This window comes from Ylistrum balloti, unplaced genomic scaffold (genome assembly GCF_031769215.1).
Source record: "Ylistrum balloti isolate Yb309-2 unplaced genomic scaffold, AGI_CSIRO_Ybal_v1 Utg370028, whole genome shotgun sequence".
In the NCBI taxonomy this organism is placed as follows: domain Eukaryota; kingdom Metazoa; phylum Mollusca; class Bivalvia; order Pectinida; family Pectinidae; genus Ylistrum; species Ylistrum balloti.
In genome coordinates, this window is record NW_026782092.1 from 182,397 (window position 1) to 200,606 (window position 18,210).

The 18,210-nt window shown below is 34.2% G+C and overlaps 2 protein-coding genes across 2 annotated transcripts; both read left to right on the forward strand.

The window, feature by feature from the left end:
- The first annotated feature begins 249 nt into the window (after positions 1–249).
- LOC132548792 (actin-related protein 2/3 complex subunit 3-like) lies at positions 250–8,399 on the forward strand. Its single transcript, XM_060212687.1, has 7 exons — positions 250–293; positions 567–663; positions 2,497–2,573; positions 2,860–2,928; positions 3,336–3,462; positions 4,309–4,400; positions 6,675–8,399. The coding sequence occupies exons 1-7, from the start codon at positions 288–290 to the stop codon at positions 6,735–6,737; spliced, it is 531 nt and encodes a 176-aa protein (XP_060068670.1). The 5' UTR covers positions 250–287; the 3' UTR covers positions 6,738–8,399.
- LOC132548801 (actin-related protein 2/3 complex subunit 3-like) lies at positions 8,204–16,856 on the forward strand. The gene is made up of 7 exons (XM_060212695.1): positions 8,204–8,221; positions 12,757–12,853; positions 13,545–13,621; positions 14,000–14,068; positions 14,964–15,087; positions 15,645–15,736; positions 16,622–16,856. Exons 1-7 carry the CDS (start codon positions 8,204–8,206, stop codon positions 16,682–16,684), a joined length of 540 nt encoding a protein of 179 aa, XP_060068678.1. The 3' UTR covers positions 16,685–16,856.
- Positions 16,857–18,210: the final 1,354 nt, after the last annotated feature.

Sequence of the window (18,210 nt, forward strand, 5' to 3'; positions counted from 1 at the left end):
AGCCTTGAACTTCACTGTGTCGGATTCTCTTTGTCAAACGCATTTATGACCATTGGCTATCGTTTAGCAAAAATTATATCATTAAAAATAAAATATTAGTTTTTGAATAGATACTTATATTGGAATATTTATTTCATTTACATTTCAATTTATCATTTTGAAAGAGTTGGTATAATAACTTATATGTTTTCATCATACTTTTGCAAATTATAAAAGAATATTTATTGTGGATGTAAGCGATCCAACGAGGAAGTCGAAAGAGTAGATTGGAACAAAAAGGAAACATTATGCCGGTAAAGAAATCTCACTGCTTTAATTAGTTTCACTTGCTTATGCGAATATATTTGTATCATGCTGAAGTATTTTGTCACAAAGTTCCATTTAGAATTTTTGAAAAATCCACGGAGTCAAGGGAAATAATTCCAAAAACTGCCCGTCAAAGCAATGAATTTGGAGTTGTGGTCATGAGTCATTTACCAATTCAGCTACGAAAATGGATACTTTTCAGATTTTATTTGATTTCTATATTTTTCACTGATTTTCAAGACTTGTTGTTTCCTTTCCAGGCGTACCACTCTCAATTCCAGAACCCACCTCAGGTGTTGGGAAACATGGCTCTATTACCACTCAGGACATCATTCAAGGGACCTGCTCCCAGGGATAGTAAGTTGACTAGAGACAGTTCATCTTGATTAATTAATTGAGTTTAAATTCATACAATAGCTTGTTCGTTGTGAAATGGAAGTGATTAAAAGTATCCTCCTTTCAAATTTGCAGGTTTAAAAACTAACTGAAAAGATTGCTAATTCTTAGATTTGAGAGTATATATCATATTTTTAGGGGCTGATTTAAATGCTTCCTCCTATCTGCTGCTGTTAGGCTTAACTTCACATTGTTGTACAGCTAGTAAGATAAAAAGTGCATTTTGAGAATGATCAAACAAAATGGCAGGTTCACAATCTCTTATTGAGATATTTATACTATTAAAGGGACATCACATAGAAATAAATACATATTATAATCTACATGCAAAGCTAGTTCCACTTGGTCAGTCCGTCAGTCAACCCAGCAAAATACATGCACTGTCATGATTGCTTTCCTTTAAGTTCCCCTTCTTGTATATTGATGTAGTGCTTGTGTTATTGTATGTAATGCAAAAATTTGACAGTGTGGCAGTGTAATCAAGATTGAAAAGACTCCTAGATTTAAATATCATTTGTATATTTTTGTTTCAAATCAAGCAAATGATAAAATTGGAAATTCTGAATTTTGTCATTTTAGAATTGATATTAAATCTTAAAACAACTAATTCCCAATAACCAAGACACCCATGGTACTGATATTTAGCTTTTAACATGCTTGGGTGATGGGCCTCAGAGTTTGTTCAAATGGATGACCTTGGCTCACTTACACAATAATCAAAAGGCACCAGGTACTGATATTTGGCCTGTAGCATGCTGGAATGGAGGTCTGTCAAGTGTGTTCAAAACAATGACCCTGGCCAACTTACAATGTCATAGGGGTCCAAAGTTTTAAAAACTTAAAATGCCTTCTGCTCAATGTACCATGATCCTAGGGTACTGATATTTGGCACTTTATTGCCATGTTAGGGTTATCAAGTTTGTTTGAATAAATGACCTTCACTAGCCTACAAGCAGTGTTCCCAATTATAACTCCTGAACAAGGGTACAAAACCTCCTAAATCTTCAAGAATTGTGCCCAAGTTTTCAAGGTAAACTGTACTCCCAGTCTCAAAATACTGCCAAAAAGTCAAATTATATTTAGGTCATAGGATCAAATAATCAAACAACTTTTAGAAATCCAAAGTCACAGAAATATGATAAGCCTTCTTCGGAAAAAGCCATACATTTAAGAAAAAATGTAACCTTGACCTACTCACTTTATAGGTCACAAATGTAAAATGTGCTGGCAAACAGCATTGAATGACAGGTTAGTGATGCAGACCCAATGAGCCTCTTGTGTGTATTTATATATGAGTCCCCTTCGTCATATGATATCAGCACAAACTGAACTTGTGTTCATTATATGAAATCCAGAATCATATTTTCTATTTCAGTTTTTATTGATAGCATCAGAACCAGTGTATTAGACACTGTATATATATCACAATCATATACTTGAAATTAAAATGTATTTTTAGAAATCTTTATAAAATATTCATTTTGTAAAGAAAGAAAAGCTATTTATGTACAACAAAAGTTAGATAAAAAAACCTACATTTTATGAAATAATTCAAATCGATTAATTAGCACCAACATGGCCTCATTTTGTATTTTAAGAATTATTTCATAATTGTCCTTAAACTGATAAGGTATTGATTTTATATTGTTTTCATTACATCATATATTTCTAAAAATAGAAGTATTTAAGTGTTTTGATATATCCATTTTGACCCCTTTACAGATGTTACAAAATTTCTATATTATGTTTCGCTTTGATATACATGTATTAACAGCAGATTTCATTCTGTTTCAGCGAGTGATTTTGACATCATAGATGAGGCCATTCACTACTTTAAAGCTAATATCTTCTTTAGAAATTATGAAATCAAGGTACAGTATAACAGATGTAGCTCCTATATTTTTTATACAGTGATGGTACTACTGTAAATTTGTTTAATTTCACAAACTGGTTTGTCATACTGATTCCAATTTTGGGTAGCTCATAGGGATTCAATTTCATGCTTGTCTATCAATTGATATCCATTTGTACAGACATGTAACATACATTTTCTGAGAGTTTGATTCATTTTAGAAATGTTCACTGGGTACGTAATTATGTGGTTTCTTTAATATGAATACTTTCTAACAATTGGTTTTTTTTTTTTTTCAAAAACAGAGCGAAGCTGACCGTACCTTAATTTACATCACATTGTTCATATCCGAGTGCCTTAAGAAACTCCAAAAGGTTTGTACCATTAAGACTGCGCAGAATGAGATATTTGAATCTCTGTGTAATTTTCTCAATTTTCTGAAATCCATCATAAAAACAAATTATCATTTGGTAAGCTGTGATGAAAATTTCTGTATAGCTTTAATCTAGATATTGTCAAAATTGCATTTCATTGTGGAAAATGTGTTTCACTTATGATTAATCAATTCAAAATATACCATACAGTTTAAGATTTCTTATTTTTTAAACAGCACATTGGTTTTAATGTTTGGTTGAATAAATGTAAGCACCTGGATCCTATAATAATATACTCTGGCTTTCAATATTGTTAGTTAAACATAAATGTGGTTCATATAACTTGACATTTGATAAGTATTTTAATGGATAAAACAAAATCATTTGATGTATGTTTTACATATTAGTGTCAGTCGAAAAGTCAAGGACAGAAGGAGATGTACACAATTGGTATCTATAACTACCCGATCCCTGGAGAAGCTGGTTTTCCACTCAACGCCATGTTCTCTAAACCAGCCAGTCGAAATGAAGAAGGTAAAACAATATTTTGATATTAAGTGTTTGATTTACATGTCATGATTATTAGTGAGCAATTTATTTGCATAATTAATAAGCTCACTACATCATGTTTTGTTAACTTATCGGTGGACTGTTCCAATCATTGGTCCTTCATCACCTGTTAACAATCTTTTAAACATTTATTATTTGTTATTGCTGTTTTCTAAGATGTAGCTGGCTGTTACCTCTAGATATGTCTGTAGAGCATCAAAAGACTACAAACCTCTGGTGAAGATCTGGGGTGTGTGGTTCAACACTGCCTTAGCTTGGTGGTTTGTGTTCCTCAGGAAGCTGAGAAACAGACTGGTCAGTGCTGTCTTGGTTGTGACCATGGGCAAGACACTTGTCCATATTGCTGAGGATGGCATGTGACAGAGCTCTAAGCTGAATTTGACTGACATTTTAGCAGCTTTTTTTATATTGGTCTTAAGTCTGTGAACTCTAGACTGATACAAAAATGTTATCAGAATGTCAGAATTATTTAGACTAACCACTCTCCTGTGTATTGCCCAGTGAAGTTGCCACCAGCTACTATAAGGAGACCTGACCTGAAAATTACTCTGTTCACTGATGATGAACTCAGTGAAAAGTCTAGTTGTGCCTTTACATCTTCAGGTAGAACAAATGGTTTTTATGTGGCAATTCTGTTTTTTAAGATTTAAATTTGTTGTTTTATTTACTTTCAAATAGCACCACAAATTTACTATATATCCAAATACATTTGTAACTTTAAATGTAGGATGCTCTTGTTCTTGGTCCTAAAATTGCTGTAGTAATACATGTTTAGTTTAACTGTACAGTAAACTGAGTCTTCATCCACAGAAAACATGAGAAACTACCTGCAGCAGTTACGACAGGAAACAGGACTCCGCATTTGTGAAAAGGTTTTTGAAGTTCCAGATAAACCCAGCAAGGTATTATTACCAGGACATGATAAAATTTTACCGTTTTAGTCAATTTTTGAAGGAAAATTTGTAATTGTTTTCCACATCATGGCCAGGGCAGATAACCTTTGTCCTTCCACCAAGGTTCTGAGTATGTGGTTGTTTAACTATGTTCAGGACCTGGCAGAAGTTTTTATCTGGTCTTCTGATGATAGAGCGATTTTTACTGCCATCTACTCCCTTGGATAAGTAGACATTCTCATGCAAAATTGTAAATTTTTGTCTAACAGAGTGAAAAATGAACACAAGTCTTTAGTTGATTATGATTGTGTCACGTATAGCTTTGATGTCATCAGATTGTTTTGAGTTATCTGTAAGTGAAGAGGGTGGATGTGCACAAGGTTATCAGAATGAAAATCACTCTGCAAAATATTTGTTTTGCTTTTCACCAGTCATTGCATAAAACCAAAAACAGTTGTCATGAGACATCTGTTTGAAAGAAAACAGTGAACAAAACAGTCTTAGCAAATATTTTAAGTATTTTTTTATAAGTTTTTTTGAAAAATGTACTGTAGTTTGTTATTATACCCCCCTTCTCAGCGATGTTTACACAAGCTCTATTATCGGACATTCTTGATATTTTGTCTAGAAAGAAATTAATATTACAGTGCTTGATAGAGTGTACTTAGTGGTAGTAGTATGACACTTATGGTTGGTAACAGTTTAAACAAAACATTTGCTGGATATTGACAATTAATTCACGAATGAACTTGATTGAATTAAAGACGGATGCACCATTTTTGAAAGCCATATGTATAGATTTTAGAATTTTTATGTAAATTTTCCAGTGAATTTCTAGTTTGTATGAGTACTTCTCACCATGTCTAATCCAACTGGTGAGTGCTTTTGAAAGTTTTTGTTTGGCACTGATGTTGATTTCAACATTCTTTTCGCTCTTATTTTGATAATTTAGAATAGTAGATGATTTGTTTTATTGGCACACTATTATTAGATGGTGGGCTGTTCAAATCACAATTTGTCCAAGGTCCTTTAAAATTTGTCCTGTTGCTCGTCTGTCCTTAAACAAACTTGTTATCATTAGTTCTAGAGCGGTACCAGATGATTCATTTTAAAATTTCTTTTGTTGATTCCCCATGGTCTCTGCTTGTGCTTTTGTCTGATTTTGGGACTGATCTGAAAAATAAAATGACGAGACTGATCAGGAAACAGGATGGCCTAAAGATGGCCATCTTGTTTTTTTGGTCATAATTCCTTTTGTTTTCTTCCAGGTGGATCTTTCCTAAATTTACTTTTTAATTTCCTTTTACCCATTTTCATTTTCTAATTGATCAGAAAAAGATAGCAAATAGACTGTCATCTTGGCTTTTTAGTAGAAAAGATTCCTATTGCAATTTCTTGAGAAGTCCTGGATGGACCCAGGAAAAAATGGCTGACAGGGGGCCATCTTTGATTTTGACAGTATCAATTTGTTACATGAGTATTTAGCAGAGAATTGTTCAATGGATCATTCTCAGATTTTTTATACTGGTTCCTCTTTACCTCTTGATCTGCATAGTTCTTTTTGAGATTGTTTGTAAAACAATATTATTTTCAGGCAGCCATTTTTATTTTTGTCTGTCATAATTTGTTATCTCGATTTCTGAAGAACTTAGAAGTACTGGATGGAACTTTCTCAAATTTCATATGAAGATTCCTCCTGGTCCCTAAGGGTATCATTTCGGTTTTGGTATTGATCAGGGAAACAAAATGGCTGACAGACCGCCATCTTGAGTAATGACAGTGAAAGTTTGTTATTGCTATTTCTCAAATGTCGTATATTTAAGTTCCCCTCGGTCCCTAGTCGTATTGTTTTGATATGGATCAAAATGGTCGACAGGCGACTATCTCAGATTTAACATTTAAAGACTATTATCAGATTTAGGATAACAAAGAACAAGAAAAGAAGGGAAAAGATCAACCTTTCGAAGATCAAATAAAGATAAAACGATGTTGGCCAGTTGTTACTTCAAATTTTTTATTTATTTTGAAATTTTCGTGATTATTTGAAGAGCCAAAATCTACAGGCAGAGTTTTATATTCTCAAGTTCTTTTTTCAGCTCAAATTTCATTTATAAAGAAGTGGGGTAGGTGTATAGGTTTCACAAAGTCTTAAGTACATGTATTTATGCATGTTTTAACAGCAATAATTATGAAGTAGAAAAATTATTGCTTTAAATTGCTGACACATTGGATAAGTTGAACTCATTTATCTATATAACTCACTCTTTGTTTTGTATTTTTCAGTGGTGGATGTGTTTTGCCAAAAGGAAGTTTTTGGACAAGAGTTTGTCAGCACCTGGACAGTGATAGCCATTTTGTTAAATTTATTTGACATTCATTCAGACATTGCAGAATCTACAGGGAGAATATATATTTTATCAATAATCAATTCCTTGTTTGGAATTTTCTGAGTTTCTAAAATAACTTATTGGTTACCAAAACCACTGGATGACTGTTGGAACATTTGAATGAATGACATTCATATAACTTAAAGCATTCAAGGAAACATAACCACTTCATTTTTTTCATTGAAATGTTCAGTGCTCAATCCTTCTATTCCAGCTAACCTCTGCAAATTTGAAATTTTAATATGCTTAGTTCTAAAAGTATTTTTTTATTTTCTTTTTGAAAGTTCTGTGGAAGAATAGTGAATTCCTTTATAATTTGATCTGATATTTTTACATAATGATAACAATACATGATGACAATAACATTCTGATATATTCACAGTATGTTTTATGAAACTATTATAGTATACATCTGATTGAATAAGACTAAATGTACCTTGTGTGTGTGAGAGATGTGAACTGAAATTTAATGGTAGAGATATTTCATATCACAATGTGTAAAACACTTTTTTTTCTAAACTATCTTGATTTCTTTTAGTGATAGACAATTTACCAGTGTTTGTAGTTGTTGAGGTTTCTGTAGCATTATTTGTAAACTACATTATGATTTCTACAGAGATGTTTTACATGATAGATGTTGGATCTTAAATGAGTAAGATCTAATGAAACGAGTCTTACTAGTGTTTACTTTTACGAGCTTTTCCAAGCAACGATTGAAACTGTCAAGTTTCATAAAATCTCATAATGAAAACGAACTTAAGATATCACATTACTCAGAAAAGTTTAATTTTAACAAGCTTCATGTCAAAATAAGGAGGAAGAAATCAAGCCAAGGCAGCCATTTTTTGCACCATTTTCAATGCATGACATAACGTCATTTTCCATCAAATAGGAATCACAATCGATTTCTGACTGGCACAACCAATTAAAGCACTTCTTGGTATACTACGCTAGTGGCAAGCGCAAAAATATTACATGGCTGAGTTTGCTGGATATCAGGTGCATTATGTAAAAAAAAAAATCATTTGTCTGTATGTAGTTAAAATTGTTTTGTGTCACATTTAATATGTTTTGAAGTTTCTAGAAAAACATTTTATTAATCGCTGCATTTCAAAACTCAATACATCTTGTATGTACATGCTAAGATATAATAATGCATTGTAACATCTGTTCAACGAGCGAGTACTCAAAAAAAACATTAAGTAACACCAGTTGGAACTTCAGGGCCTCCATATAATATATAGTAAGTTTTCATTTGTGCAGGTGAACATTCTTTTTCCTAATATCAATATGTTACAACTAGTTACGTAGTTTTCCTGAATGAAAAGCCGAATCTCTGTATCTGGATCTGAATGAACTTTGGGGTAGTGAAACTGTCTAGAGAAAGCATGTTGACTTATCTGTACTTGGTTGAACTTATCCATAATGACTTTCAACCTTTTGGTAAGTTAAAATCATGTTTGTTTCCATACCGAGAGGCTGAGTTACTGAGCATTTCACATATATACATACCGGTATATATATATATATATATTAAGTGTACATTCTTCAGTCTATTAAAATTTAATTATCAATGCTTTTTATAAGTTGAAAAGATGTATTATTAAATATGATCTAAATATTTCTAGTGTTCTTGTTATTTTTAAACAAGTTGATTCGGTTGTACTCACTAGCAGCTTCTACTAACATTGCTTATATTCTTAGTTTCTTTTTGAATGCAGTCATCCATATCACCCTGGTATTGATGGTTACGATTCTAGAAATTCTCAAATGAGAGTGAGTGAACCGTGCGGTTTGGAGGATGCTTTGATTGCCACAGCACTTTCAGTTTACAGATTTTTCTAATCATTGTATGTCACAACAGAAAGGTTCTTATACTGTTCAGTGTTTATAGTTTTGGTAAATAGAATCCTTTGTTGTGTTGACATGTAGTTCGTACTTAAACACTGGTCTTGATGTCTGCTAAAACTTGGAGTCCCAGAAAACCTGATGGAACAGTCTTTGCCTTTTTTGGCGGGGATGAACCAGGGTGCTTTCATTGTGAACTGTTGTTTGGTCTCTGGGGTAAAATGATGGACCCACATTTCATCCAATCACAAATCTCTGCAGAAATTTAGCAGAATCTGCCTCTGAAAGGTTCAGATTAGCATGCAACAAAGTCCACCTGGTGTACCTCTGAGCAAAACACTTAGTATCCAACTAGCTGAGACCTCTCAATACAAGATCTTCCGTAAGAATGGAATGTATTCTTTCCTGCGAAATCCCAACTGTATTGGCTGCATACCACTCTGTAACTCGCCCGTCAGTCATAACAATATCATGGACTTCTCTGACCATTTCTAAGGTTACAACAGTGACAGGCCTTCCAGGATGGGCGTCATTTCCAAGGCTGTTCTTGCAATGCTTAAATTCCACCACTCACCTTTTTTCACTGTGGCATATGAAGGAGCATCATTCCCTAGTGTTGCTACCATATCAGTATGGATATCCTTTGGTGCTAGACCTTTCTTACGTAAATATTGAATCACTACTTTTTCAGAAATATTGTCCATTCTGCAAAATTCTCTTGCCACGTTTAATTTAGAGTCCTACTTCTTTGACATAAACTGACCAAATGACACCAGTCTTCGAATACACAGCCTTAGATAGTCAGGGAATAGTAGATCTGAAAAACGACATCCCCACCTAACTTCTTCAATACAAGGCTCACAACTTATTAATCTGCCATCACACTTCCCTATTGTACAATTTGTTTATACATATGATGCATTGACAAAGAATATTTAATCTATGAATGCAAGGCTCCAAGGTAACAAGTGCAATCATGCCTGGTGGTTCTGTCGCTGTTTATCTTCTCTTCTCGGAATGTGACATTACTTACCTGGCTTGACCAAATTAAATGACAAATGTCAAGGAACGCCACTTACCTTTCCGGATCCATCGATCCTATTCTGCTTGTACTTATTCCAGAGATCCTCGTCATGAGGATGTTTTACAGCTGTCATAGTGATCTCGATGAAAAAAACAATTTTTTTCTTCGTTCGGTAAGAAGCTGTAAATACTTGATGTTCAATAGTTTGCCTGTTACATTATTGTATACCTTGATCTCGTATGAGAATATGACATTACTTTCTCGATTGACCAAGGTTAACATGGCAGGCGTCGTCGATGAAGCAGAAGACGCTTATTCTTCGTAACACCTGGTCTTATTCTCCTTGTACTTTTTCTGGAGTCTCCATGTAAATCATTCTTTTGTTTATGATTTGACCAAGTCTTATTGAATTTGAGTTTGGATTATGAATATGTTGACATGTCGGTAGTTTTTTCAATGCTTCCTTTGTTTAATTCACTTCATCAATTTTGAGTTTGAATTAAGGATTTACCGATAACGTTGCACTTTCTTTGTTTTCTTAAAATGAGATAAACTATGTGATGATACCTTGCTGTTTCCTCCAAAAATATTGGGATTTGATGAGGTTTAGGAGTGATGGTAGAAATTTGTTTATCTCTTGCAAAACAAAAGCGGCAAAGGAGCTGTACGCCCAGAATGGCTTCAGGGCAAAGGGTTTCTTTTCTTTAAAAAAAAAAAAGATTAAATTAAGACTCATCATATGAAGTTGATTATGCTTGAATAACAAGTCAAATACAAAGTTAGTAGGAAACATGTCGTGTCCTGTGATGGATCTGCTCCACCAGGCACAAAGTGTTGTTTTCACACTTTATTTTCTATACACAACTTCACACCACGCACAATATAATATAATTTAGTTCAAAACAAATGTGACAATTTATAATGAAGTGAATTCGTCCTGTACAGATACAATATAACTATATAGTGATACTAAAGTGTACTGTGAATACGTGTCTCTAGTGTAGGAGTAACATCTGTACCAGGCAGCGTGCGCTATTATCACCATATCCTGTGACGTATAAACACTATCAGCTCGTAACGGATGTTTATACCGACACTAAGCAGCTAAAGGTCAAAAGTCGAGGGGGCGGATCACATCAGGACAGTACAACAATGCCGGTAATAATTTACATACTTATTATTTTTCCCTTTATATCCAAAGTATTATATATATATATATTAATATATGGATCGTCAGATACATTTTCTGTTAGTTTTTAACTTTCTCCTGTATCTATATTACATCGCCTATCGATGGAATAGATATACATGTAACTTTCAATAGATGTTTACTTTTGAATGGCAGATATTTTGAAGTTGTGTTATAAGAATGACTTACACGGCTGCTATCCCATCTCCAATTTATTACTATATCCTAGCAGATTTTTTTCTACAAAATATGACGTTCGATCTTTTCTGCCTTTTTAACGAAGTAAACACCCCTCTATCCCCATCCCTGTCAGTGTATCGGAATTATAACATCCGGTTGTATATGTAGTATCCATTGGCTGTTTTTGATATCGTTCTAATTGCATTGAATAATACTAGATAAGTCAACTCTAACCCCAATCGCGCTTTGTCAAGACCTTTTCATGGAAGTAATGAGACAACCATACGGTTTTCTCTCAAACTTAAATTTCAAATTGCTGTGAAATCAAAAATTTTCGTGGAACTCAAATTTTGTGGTTTTCCAAAAAAAAAAAAAAAAAAAACGGTTTCATTTGCACGTCATTTTGTGGTTAAATCTTGTACATAAAATCCGCCGGTACCATAATCCATTTATTTCTATCTATTAATCAGTTCATAAACATATTTACATATAAGAGAACCTTCATCCCCCACTAACAATTTACCGTACTCATTTTTTTCGATAATAGGGAAAATAAAACCTTTACAATATAACAACTTACACATCAATTATACTCCATATCATTTTGTTTTTATATCCATGAATTTGCAAACAGCATATATCACTCGAATCACGTTATACGTGTTTCTGGAAAAAAGTAATATGAATGGTTCATAATATATAACAAAACTACGTCAAGCAACTCAAGGTCATGTTTATAAACATCACACAATTCTTTTAAAGGTAAACAATATTGCACGGGTTTAAACATTTTAAAAACAACAAGAAAATGCCAACATGTCAACGCAATCATGATCCAAGCTCAAACTCAATAAAACTAGGGCATAGTATAAACAAAATAAAAATTTACACTGAGACTTCTGTAATAGTACAAAGAGGATAAGACCAGGTGTTCCAGAAGAGTAAGTGTCTTCTGGTTCATCGACGACACCCGCGATGTAAAGTTTGGTTAACCCAAGTTAGCAATGACATATTATCGAACGAGAACAAGGTGCACCACAACGGAACCGACAGGCATACTAACGAGTATCAAACACGCCCAGTATTTCTAAATGAAATCACTTTAACGACCGTAAAATTATCCATTATTTCAACAACTTGCATCTTTTGAAATCCTGTGTTACAAGTTTGTCCGTGAGTGGACGACTTCATCGATAATGTTAGATTTATCCGAAGATATCAGAATAATGAAATGTTGTGTTTTTAAGAAATCAAATGGTATAGTAACACGGAGTGACAAAGTAAAGGATGTGAAAATAAATTGGCTATTCTGATGTGCGTGAACTTGTCCAGTAATAATGCACACTCATCTCTGATTCATACATATATATAAATACATATATGTATGTATGTATATATGTATGTATGTATGTATGTATATGTATGTATGTATGTATGTATGTATATGTATGAATCAGTGATGAGTGTGCATTACTAGGCAAGATGCTCTAGTTTAATACTTAAAATTCTTGAAAATCTGTTTGTTTTTTTTTTTTTTTTGGGGGGGGGGGGGGGGGGGGGGTTGCCCCCTTTAATTGATTTCGAGACTAAATTGAGATTTTAATAATGTGTTATTTTTATGTAGCTTTTAAGCTGATGTTTGACTTATTTTCTGAGTATTTTATATCGAAATATGTGCCGTAATAAGAATACTGTTACATAACACAGTGTCATATAAGATTTTGCAATTCTTTTCAGCCTCACCATTCTCAGTTTCTCAATCCGCCAAAGATAGTAGGGAACGTGGCGCTATGTCCTCTGAGGACGAGCTTCAAGGGACCTGCTCCACAAGATTGTAAGTGTTGATCTACCTACCAACCTACCTACCTACCTACCTACTACCTACCTACCTACCAACCTACCTATTTACCTACCTACTACCTACCTACCTACTTATCTACCTACCTACCTATTTACCTACCTATCTCCCTTCCCTTCCTTCCTACCTATCTACCTACTTACCTGCCTATCTCTTAACCTACCTCCCTACCTACCTACTTATCTACCTACCTCCCTACCCCTACCCCTACCTACCAACCTACCTACCTCCCTATCCCTACCTACCAACCTACCAACCTACCTACCTCCGTACCCCTACCTACCTACCTACCTACCTATTACCTTCCTACCTTACTTCCTACCTACCTATTTACCTACCTACTACCTACCTTATCGTCTCAGCCTCCCTCCCTCCCTACCTACCCCTACCTATCGACCGACCTACCCTATCGTCCCTTCCTCCCTTCCTCTATCCCTGCCTACATATCTTAACTTGATACTACATATATATATATATATATATCAATTTCACGAAAACATTTCCTAAGATAACGCTTTTCATTCATTTAATAATTTTTTCAGACCGCCTTGAAACATGTTTTTAACGTGTTGTTCCAAATCGGGGAGATTTATTGATTTACTGGCAAATATCAGGATTAGAGATATATAATTTTACATTTTACTCTGAACATTTTTCTCATTTTCAGCAAGTGATTTTGATATAGTGGACGAAGGAATTCATTATTTTAAAGCAAACATATTCTTTAGAAACTACGAAATAAAGGTGAGGAATGTTTAGTCATAAATAAGATAAAAACATTAAAGCAAAATTCACGTTTTGTTCTGTGTTTTTGAAATACTTTTGGAGCTGAAAATAAAAAAAGTACTTATGCTGTGAAGCAATCACCAGTTACAACTAACATAAACCAGAAACGTCATACGGTTTCTCCATAATTACAACTATTTGATATAGAAAGTCAAGTATGGCAATTTATACAACGTCAGAACTGAAACTTTTTACAATGGCCTTCAATTTAAATTCATACGCAATACTTTCGAATAGGAAAATAATTAAAAGGATTTTTTAAAATTACTATACGATTGAAATGATAACAAAATATCCATTGCGGTTTATTTTTTATAAAAGAAACTTTTATTGTAGAGCGAAGCGGATCGGACTCTGATTTATATCACTTTGTTTATATCCGAGTGTATCAAAAAATTACAAAAGGTAAGTATATTTTATAAATCATCCATGTTTGTTGATTAAACCCGTTCTTCTACTGTCATCATTACTGATTATACTTAACATTAAAATAAAGATATTATTTCAATCACTTAATTCTATTTCACCTGATGTTTAAGTCTTTTTTAAATGTACGTATTTATTTTTTTTAATTGTTTCATTCTGTTTTGCTATAAGGTGACGGTCGACATTTTAAATTGACCGTCGTTTTGTTTATAATATGAATTTACAAATTAGGCAACGATTACATTTTGATAATATGACGTGAATATTTTATTTATAGACAAAGAGGATGTAATCAACATCCAGTTTACACTTACTTAGTGAACTAAAGATGTGGTGATGGTCTTTGGGGTTAACTAGAGTCTGTGTAGGTGTAGGAAGCCGAAGTGTGATATACACATAGATGGGTGGTGTTCCAAATCATTTACTGTCAGCTTCAATATCTAGAAATAGAAATAGACAAAAAATGAGAGAGAGAGAGAGAGAGAGAGAGAGAGAGAGAGAGAGAGGGGGGGGGGGGGGGGGGGGAGAGAGAGAGAGAGAGAGAAATGAGAAGGGGGGGGGGGGGGGGGTCTTATTTAGTAACATATTTGTTTTAAAAAGTATTATATACTAAACCTGATTGATAGCCTGAACCAAGCTATTCATCACGGTGCTGTCTTGGAGAATACGTTGTATTGTCACAGGTTGATATTTTTACCTTCCTGTGTGAAGCACCTGTGACTGAATGCATGTAATTGCCCGGGTATTTCGTCCGTTTATTTATTAATATGTTTATAACAGATTTTACAGATAATCAATATCTAATTTACCTTGCAAAGCAAACTAGAGATAATATCCTTACCAGAATATTGATATTCCATGCTACTATTCATAGTGTACGTCGAAGAAGCAGGGACAGCGAGAGATGCACACCCTGGGACTGAAGAAGTATCCCATTCCTGGAGAATCCGGTTTTCCTTTAAATGCGTTGTATGCCAAACCATCTCGCAGCGAGGAAGGTACATTTCAGATTGATAAAGATTACAACATGTTGATCATTTGGTCCAAGCAGACTTTAAAAAACTGAATGTTTTCAACGTCGCTTAAAATTTATAGATACAATCTTTGAATTAAGACCTTTATGAGGTAGTAGACATTTTCTGGTTCAAACTGCTGTTAACTACTAAAACGAGAGAATATATTGAATTGTTTACTGCCATCTTTGCTTACCAAGGCAGATAGGTATAAATTTAAACCCTTGGTGCTCGCAGGAATTGCGAATGCCTTTCACATACCAACCCTTTACGATAGAGACTCCATGCAATGTTTGCCTACGTAACGACAGAAATTATCGAGAAATCATCTAATTTATAAACAATCTTGAAATTAGATTTGTTTTCTAACTCTAGAAAAAAACCTGTTACAACGATATTGCTTAAGGTATTGTGTGAAAGCAAATATATAAATACGTTTTTCGAGGGTTATTCGGATTTGAATTCACGCAATTTGCACGTAAAAATACAGATATATAATATCTATAAATGCCTTAAATGAAATATATTCTGATATTTGACAGAGACCATGCGGGCATATCTCCAACAGATCCGACAGGAAACAGCAGTTCGTATGTGTGAAAAAGTATTTGAAGATTCTGACAAACCAAGCAAGGTAAATCAACTCTCTCTCTTTGTAGGCACATATTTATCTCTGTAGGTGCGAGGACATCAACATAATGTATCATATAGTTACGAAGAAGAGAGAAGACGAAAATAGGACTTTGCGGACACCATTGAGATAGTTAAAACTTCGTGGGGACATATATTTTTCTTCTTGGCAATTTTAATGTAATTCAAAAGACCGGGGCATGCTAATATTCCAACAGATGTTCCCATAGTAATAAGAGTGTTCCCACTTCGTGGGTAATAAATTGAAAATATCTCCCAATATCTAAAGTGTTTCAATTTATATATATCTGCTCTATGCTATCTACTGTTACGGCATGATGAATCTGTGATTGTGGCATTGCTTAATTATCTGAAGTGACATCACAATAAGTTATACGCGTAATACACAAAAGTATGACTTGGGTGTAATTACTATACCATGTTCAATTAGTCGGTATTTAATCATATGTTCTATATTTAGATAATGACGGTGATGGTCTTCCAAACTGAACTGAACGCGATTTTTCCCTGTCTGTATCTAGTATAATTAAATTAATTGGAAACCGTTGGCGACCTCCAGTATTAATTACAGCCATCAAGACGTTTTAATTGCCATAGGAACATCCCTTTTTAAGTATGAGATTTGCTTATAGCAGGACAGCCGATGCAATCATGTCAGAATCTAAAGCATAAAACAAAACAATTATTTTCGGGAGTTACTGAAAGATGATAATTAAAGCCACCTTACTTTGGCGTTGAACGATATTTCTTTATATACTTTACAATATAATTCAGATTACAAAGTATATTGTGAAAATTAAAAAAAGGCGAAGTTGTGATTTTGACGGACATGGTTTATCATTAATTTTAAATTCTTTTCCTTTTTCAGTGGTGGACATGCTTTGTGAAAAGAAAATTCTTGGAGATAAGTTTATCTCCCCCAGGACAGTAATACAATGAAAAAGAAAAATACTGTAGTATTGTGTCGTGTGTCGGAAAACATCTATCGGGGACTTGCAACAAGACAGATATTTCTGGGCTTCCATGTTGCTAACCAGTATCTGATCTGTTGTTTATTATATATTAATTTTTTTTGTGAGCAGACATACTAGATACTCAGTCACTTGCACATTCATTATATTCTATTTGCAGATTGTAATAAAATTATTTTAATTCCAAAATGAAGACTTTTTTCTTATTTCTATATAATTTTTATCATTTCAGCTTGAAAATAAAAGGATGAATTAAAAAAAATTGCAATGATAGATTTACATAAAATTGAGCAGCATTTGGTCAAAGTATTCAAAATTTACACGTATCTACCGTGAATGGCCACGTTTCTAAACACTCAGGAGAGTCGGGCCTACCACTTACGCAAAACTGAATTTCCTATATCATAAGATGCTTCACACTAAGTGTTAATGAGTTCTGTTAGTCAAACAGACAAAAAAGGAATCTTTCAGAATTTCGAAAATTTCCTCAACTGGGTCCCGTCCCACATCACAATTCTGAGACAGATGAGTGGGTGAGGGGGTGGGTATTAGGTAAAGGTACTTGTAGATTTCCACCAGTAGTATCTGAAGTGTTCCATCATAAGTACTTGTATGGTTCCGCTATTATTACCTGTAATGTTTCGCCATAAGTACTTGTATAGTTCCGCCATTGGTACCTGTAGTGTTCCGCCATAAGTACTTGTATAGTTCCGCCATTAGTACCTGTAGTGTTCCGCCATAAGTACTTGTATAGTTCCGCCATTAGTACCTGTAGTGTTCCGCCATAAGTACTTGTATAGTTCCGCCATTAGTACCTGTAGTGTTTCACCATAAGTACTTGTATAGTTCCGCCATTAGTACCTGTAGTGTTCCGCCATAAGTACTTGTATAGTTCCGCCATTAGTACCTGTAGTGTTTCACCATAAGTACTTGTGTAGTTGCAACGTTTGTATTTGTTTAGTTCCAACACAAGTGCCTATACAAGTACTAATTGTGGAAGTATATAAATACTACTGGTGAAAATATATACAAATACTAATGATTGAACGCTACAGGTACTACTGTAGAATGATATAATTACATATGGTGGAACACTTCAGATACTACTGAGGAACTACACAAGTACTTGTGGAACACTTCAGATACTACTAAGGAACTACACAAGTACTTGTGGTGGAACACTTCAGATACTACTGAGGAACTACACAAGTACTGGTGGTGGAACACTTCAGATACTACTGAGGAACTAAACAAGTACTTGTGGTGGAACACTTCAGATACTACTGAGGAACTACACAAGTACTTGTGGTGGAACACTTCAGATACTACTGAGGAACTACACAAGTACTTGTGGTGGAACACTTCAGATACTACTGAGGAACTACACAAGTACTTGTGGTGGAACACTTCAGATACTACTGAGGAACTACACAAGTACTTGTGGTGGAACACTTCAGATACTACTGAGGAACTACACAAGTACTTG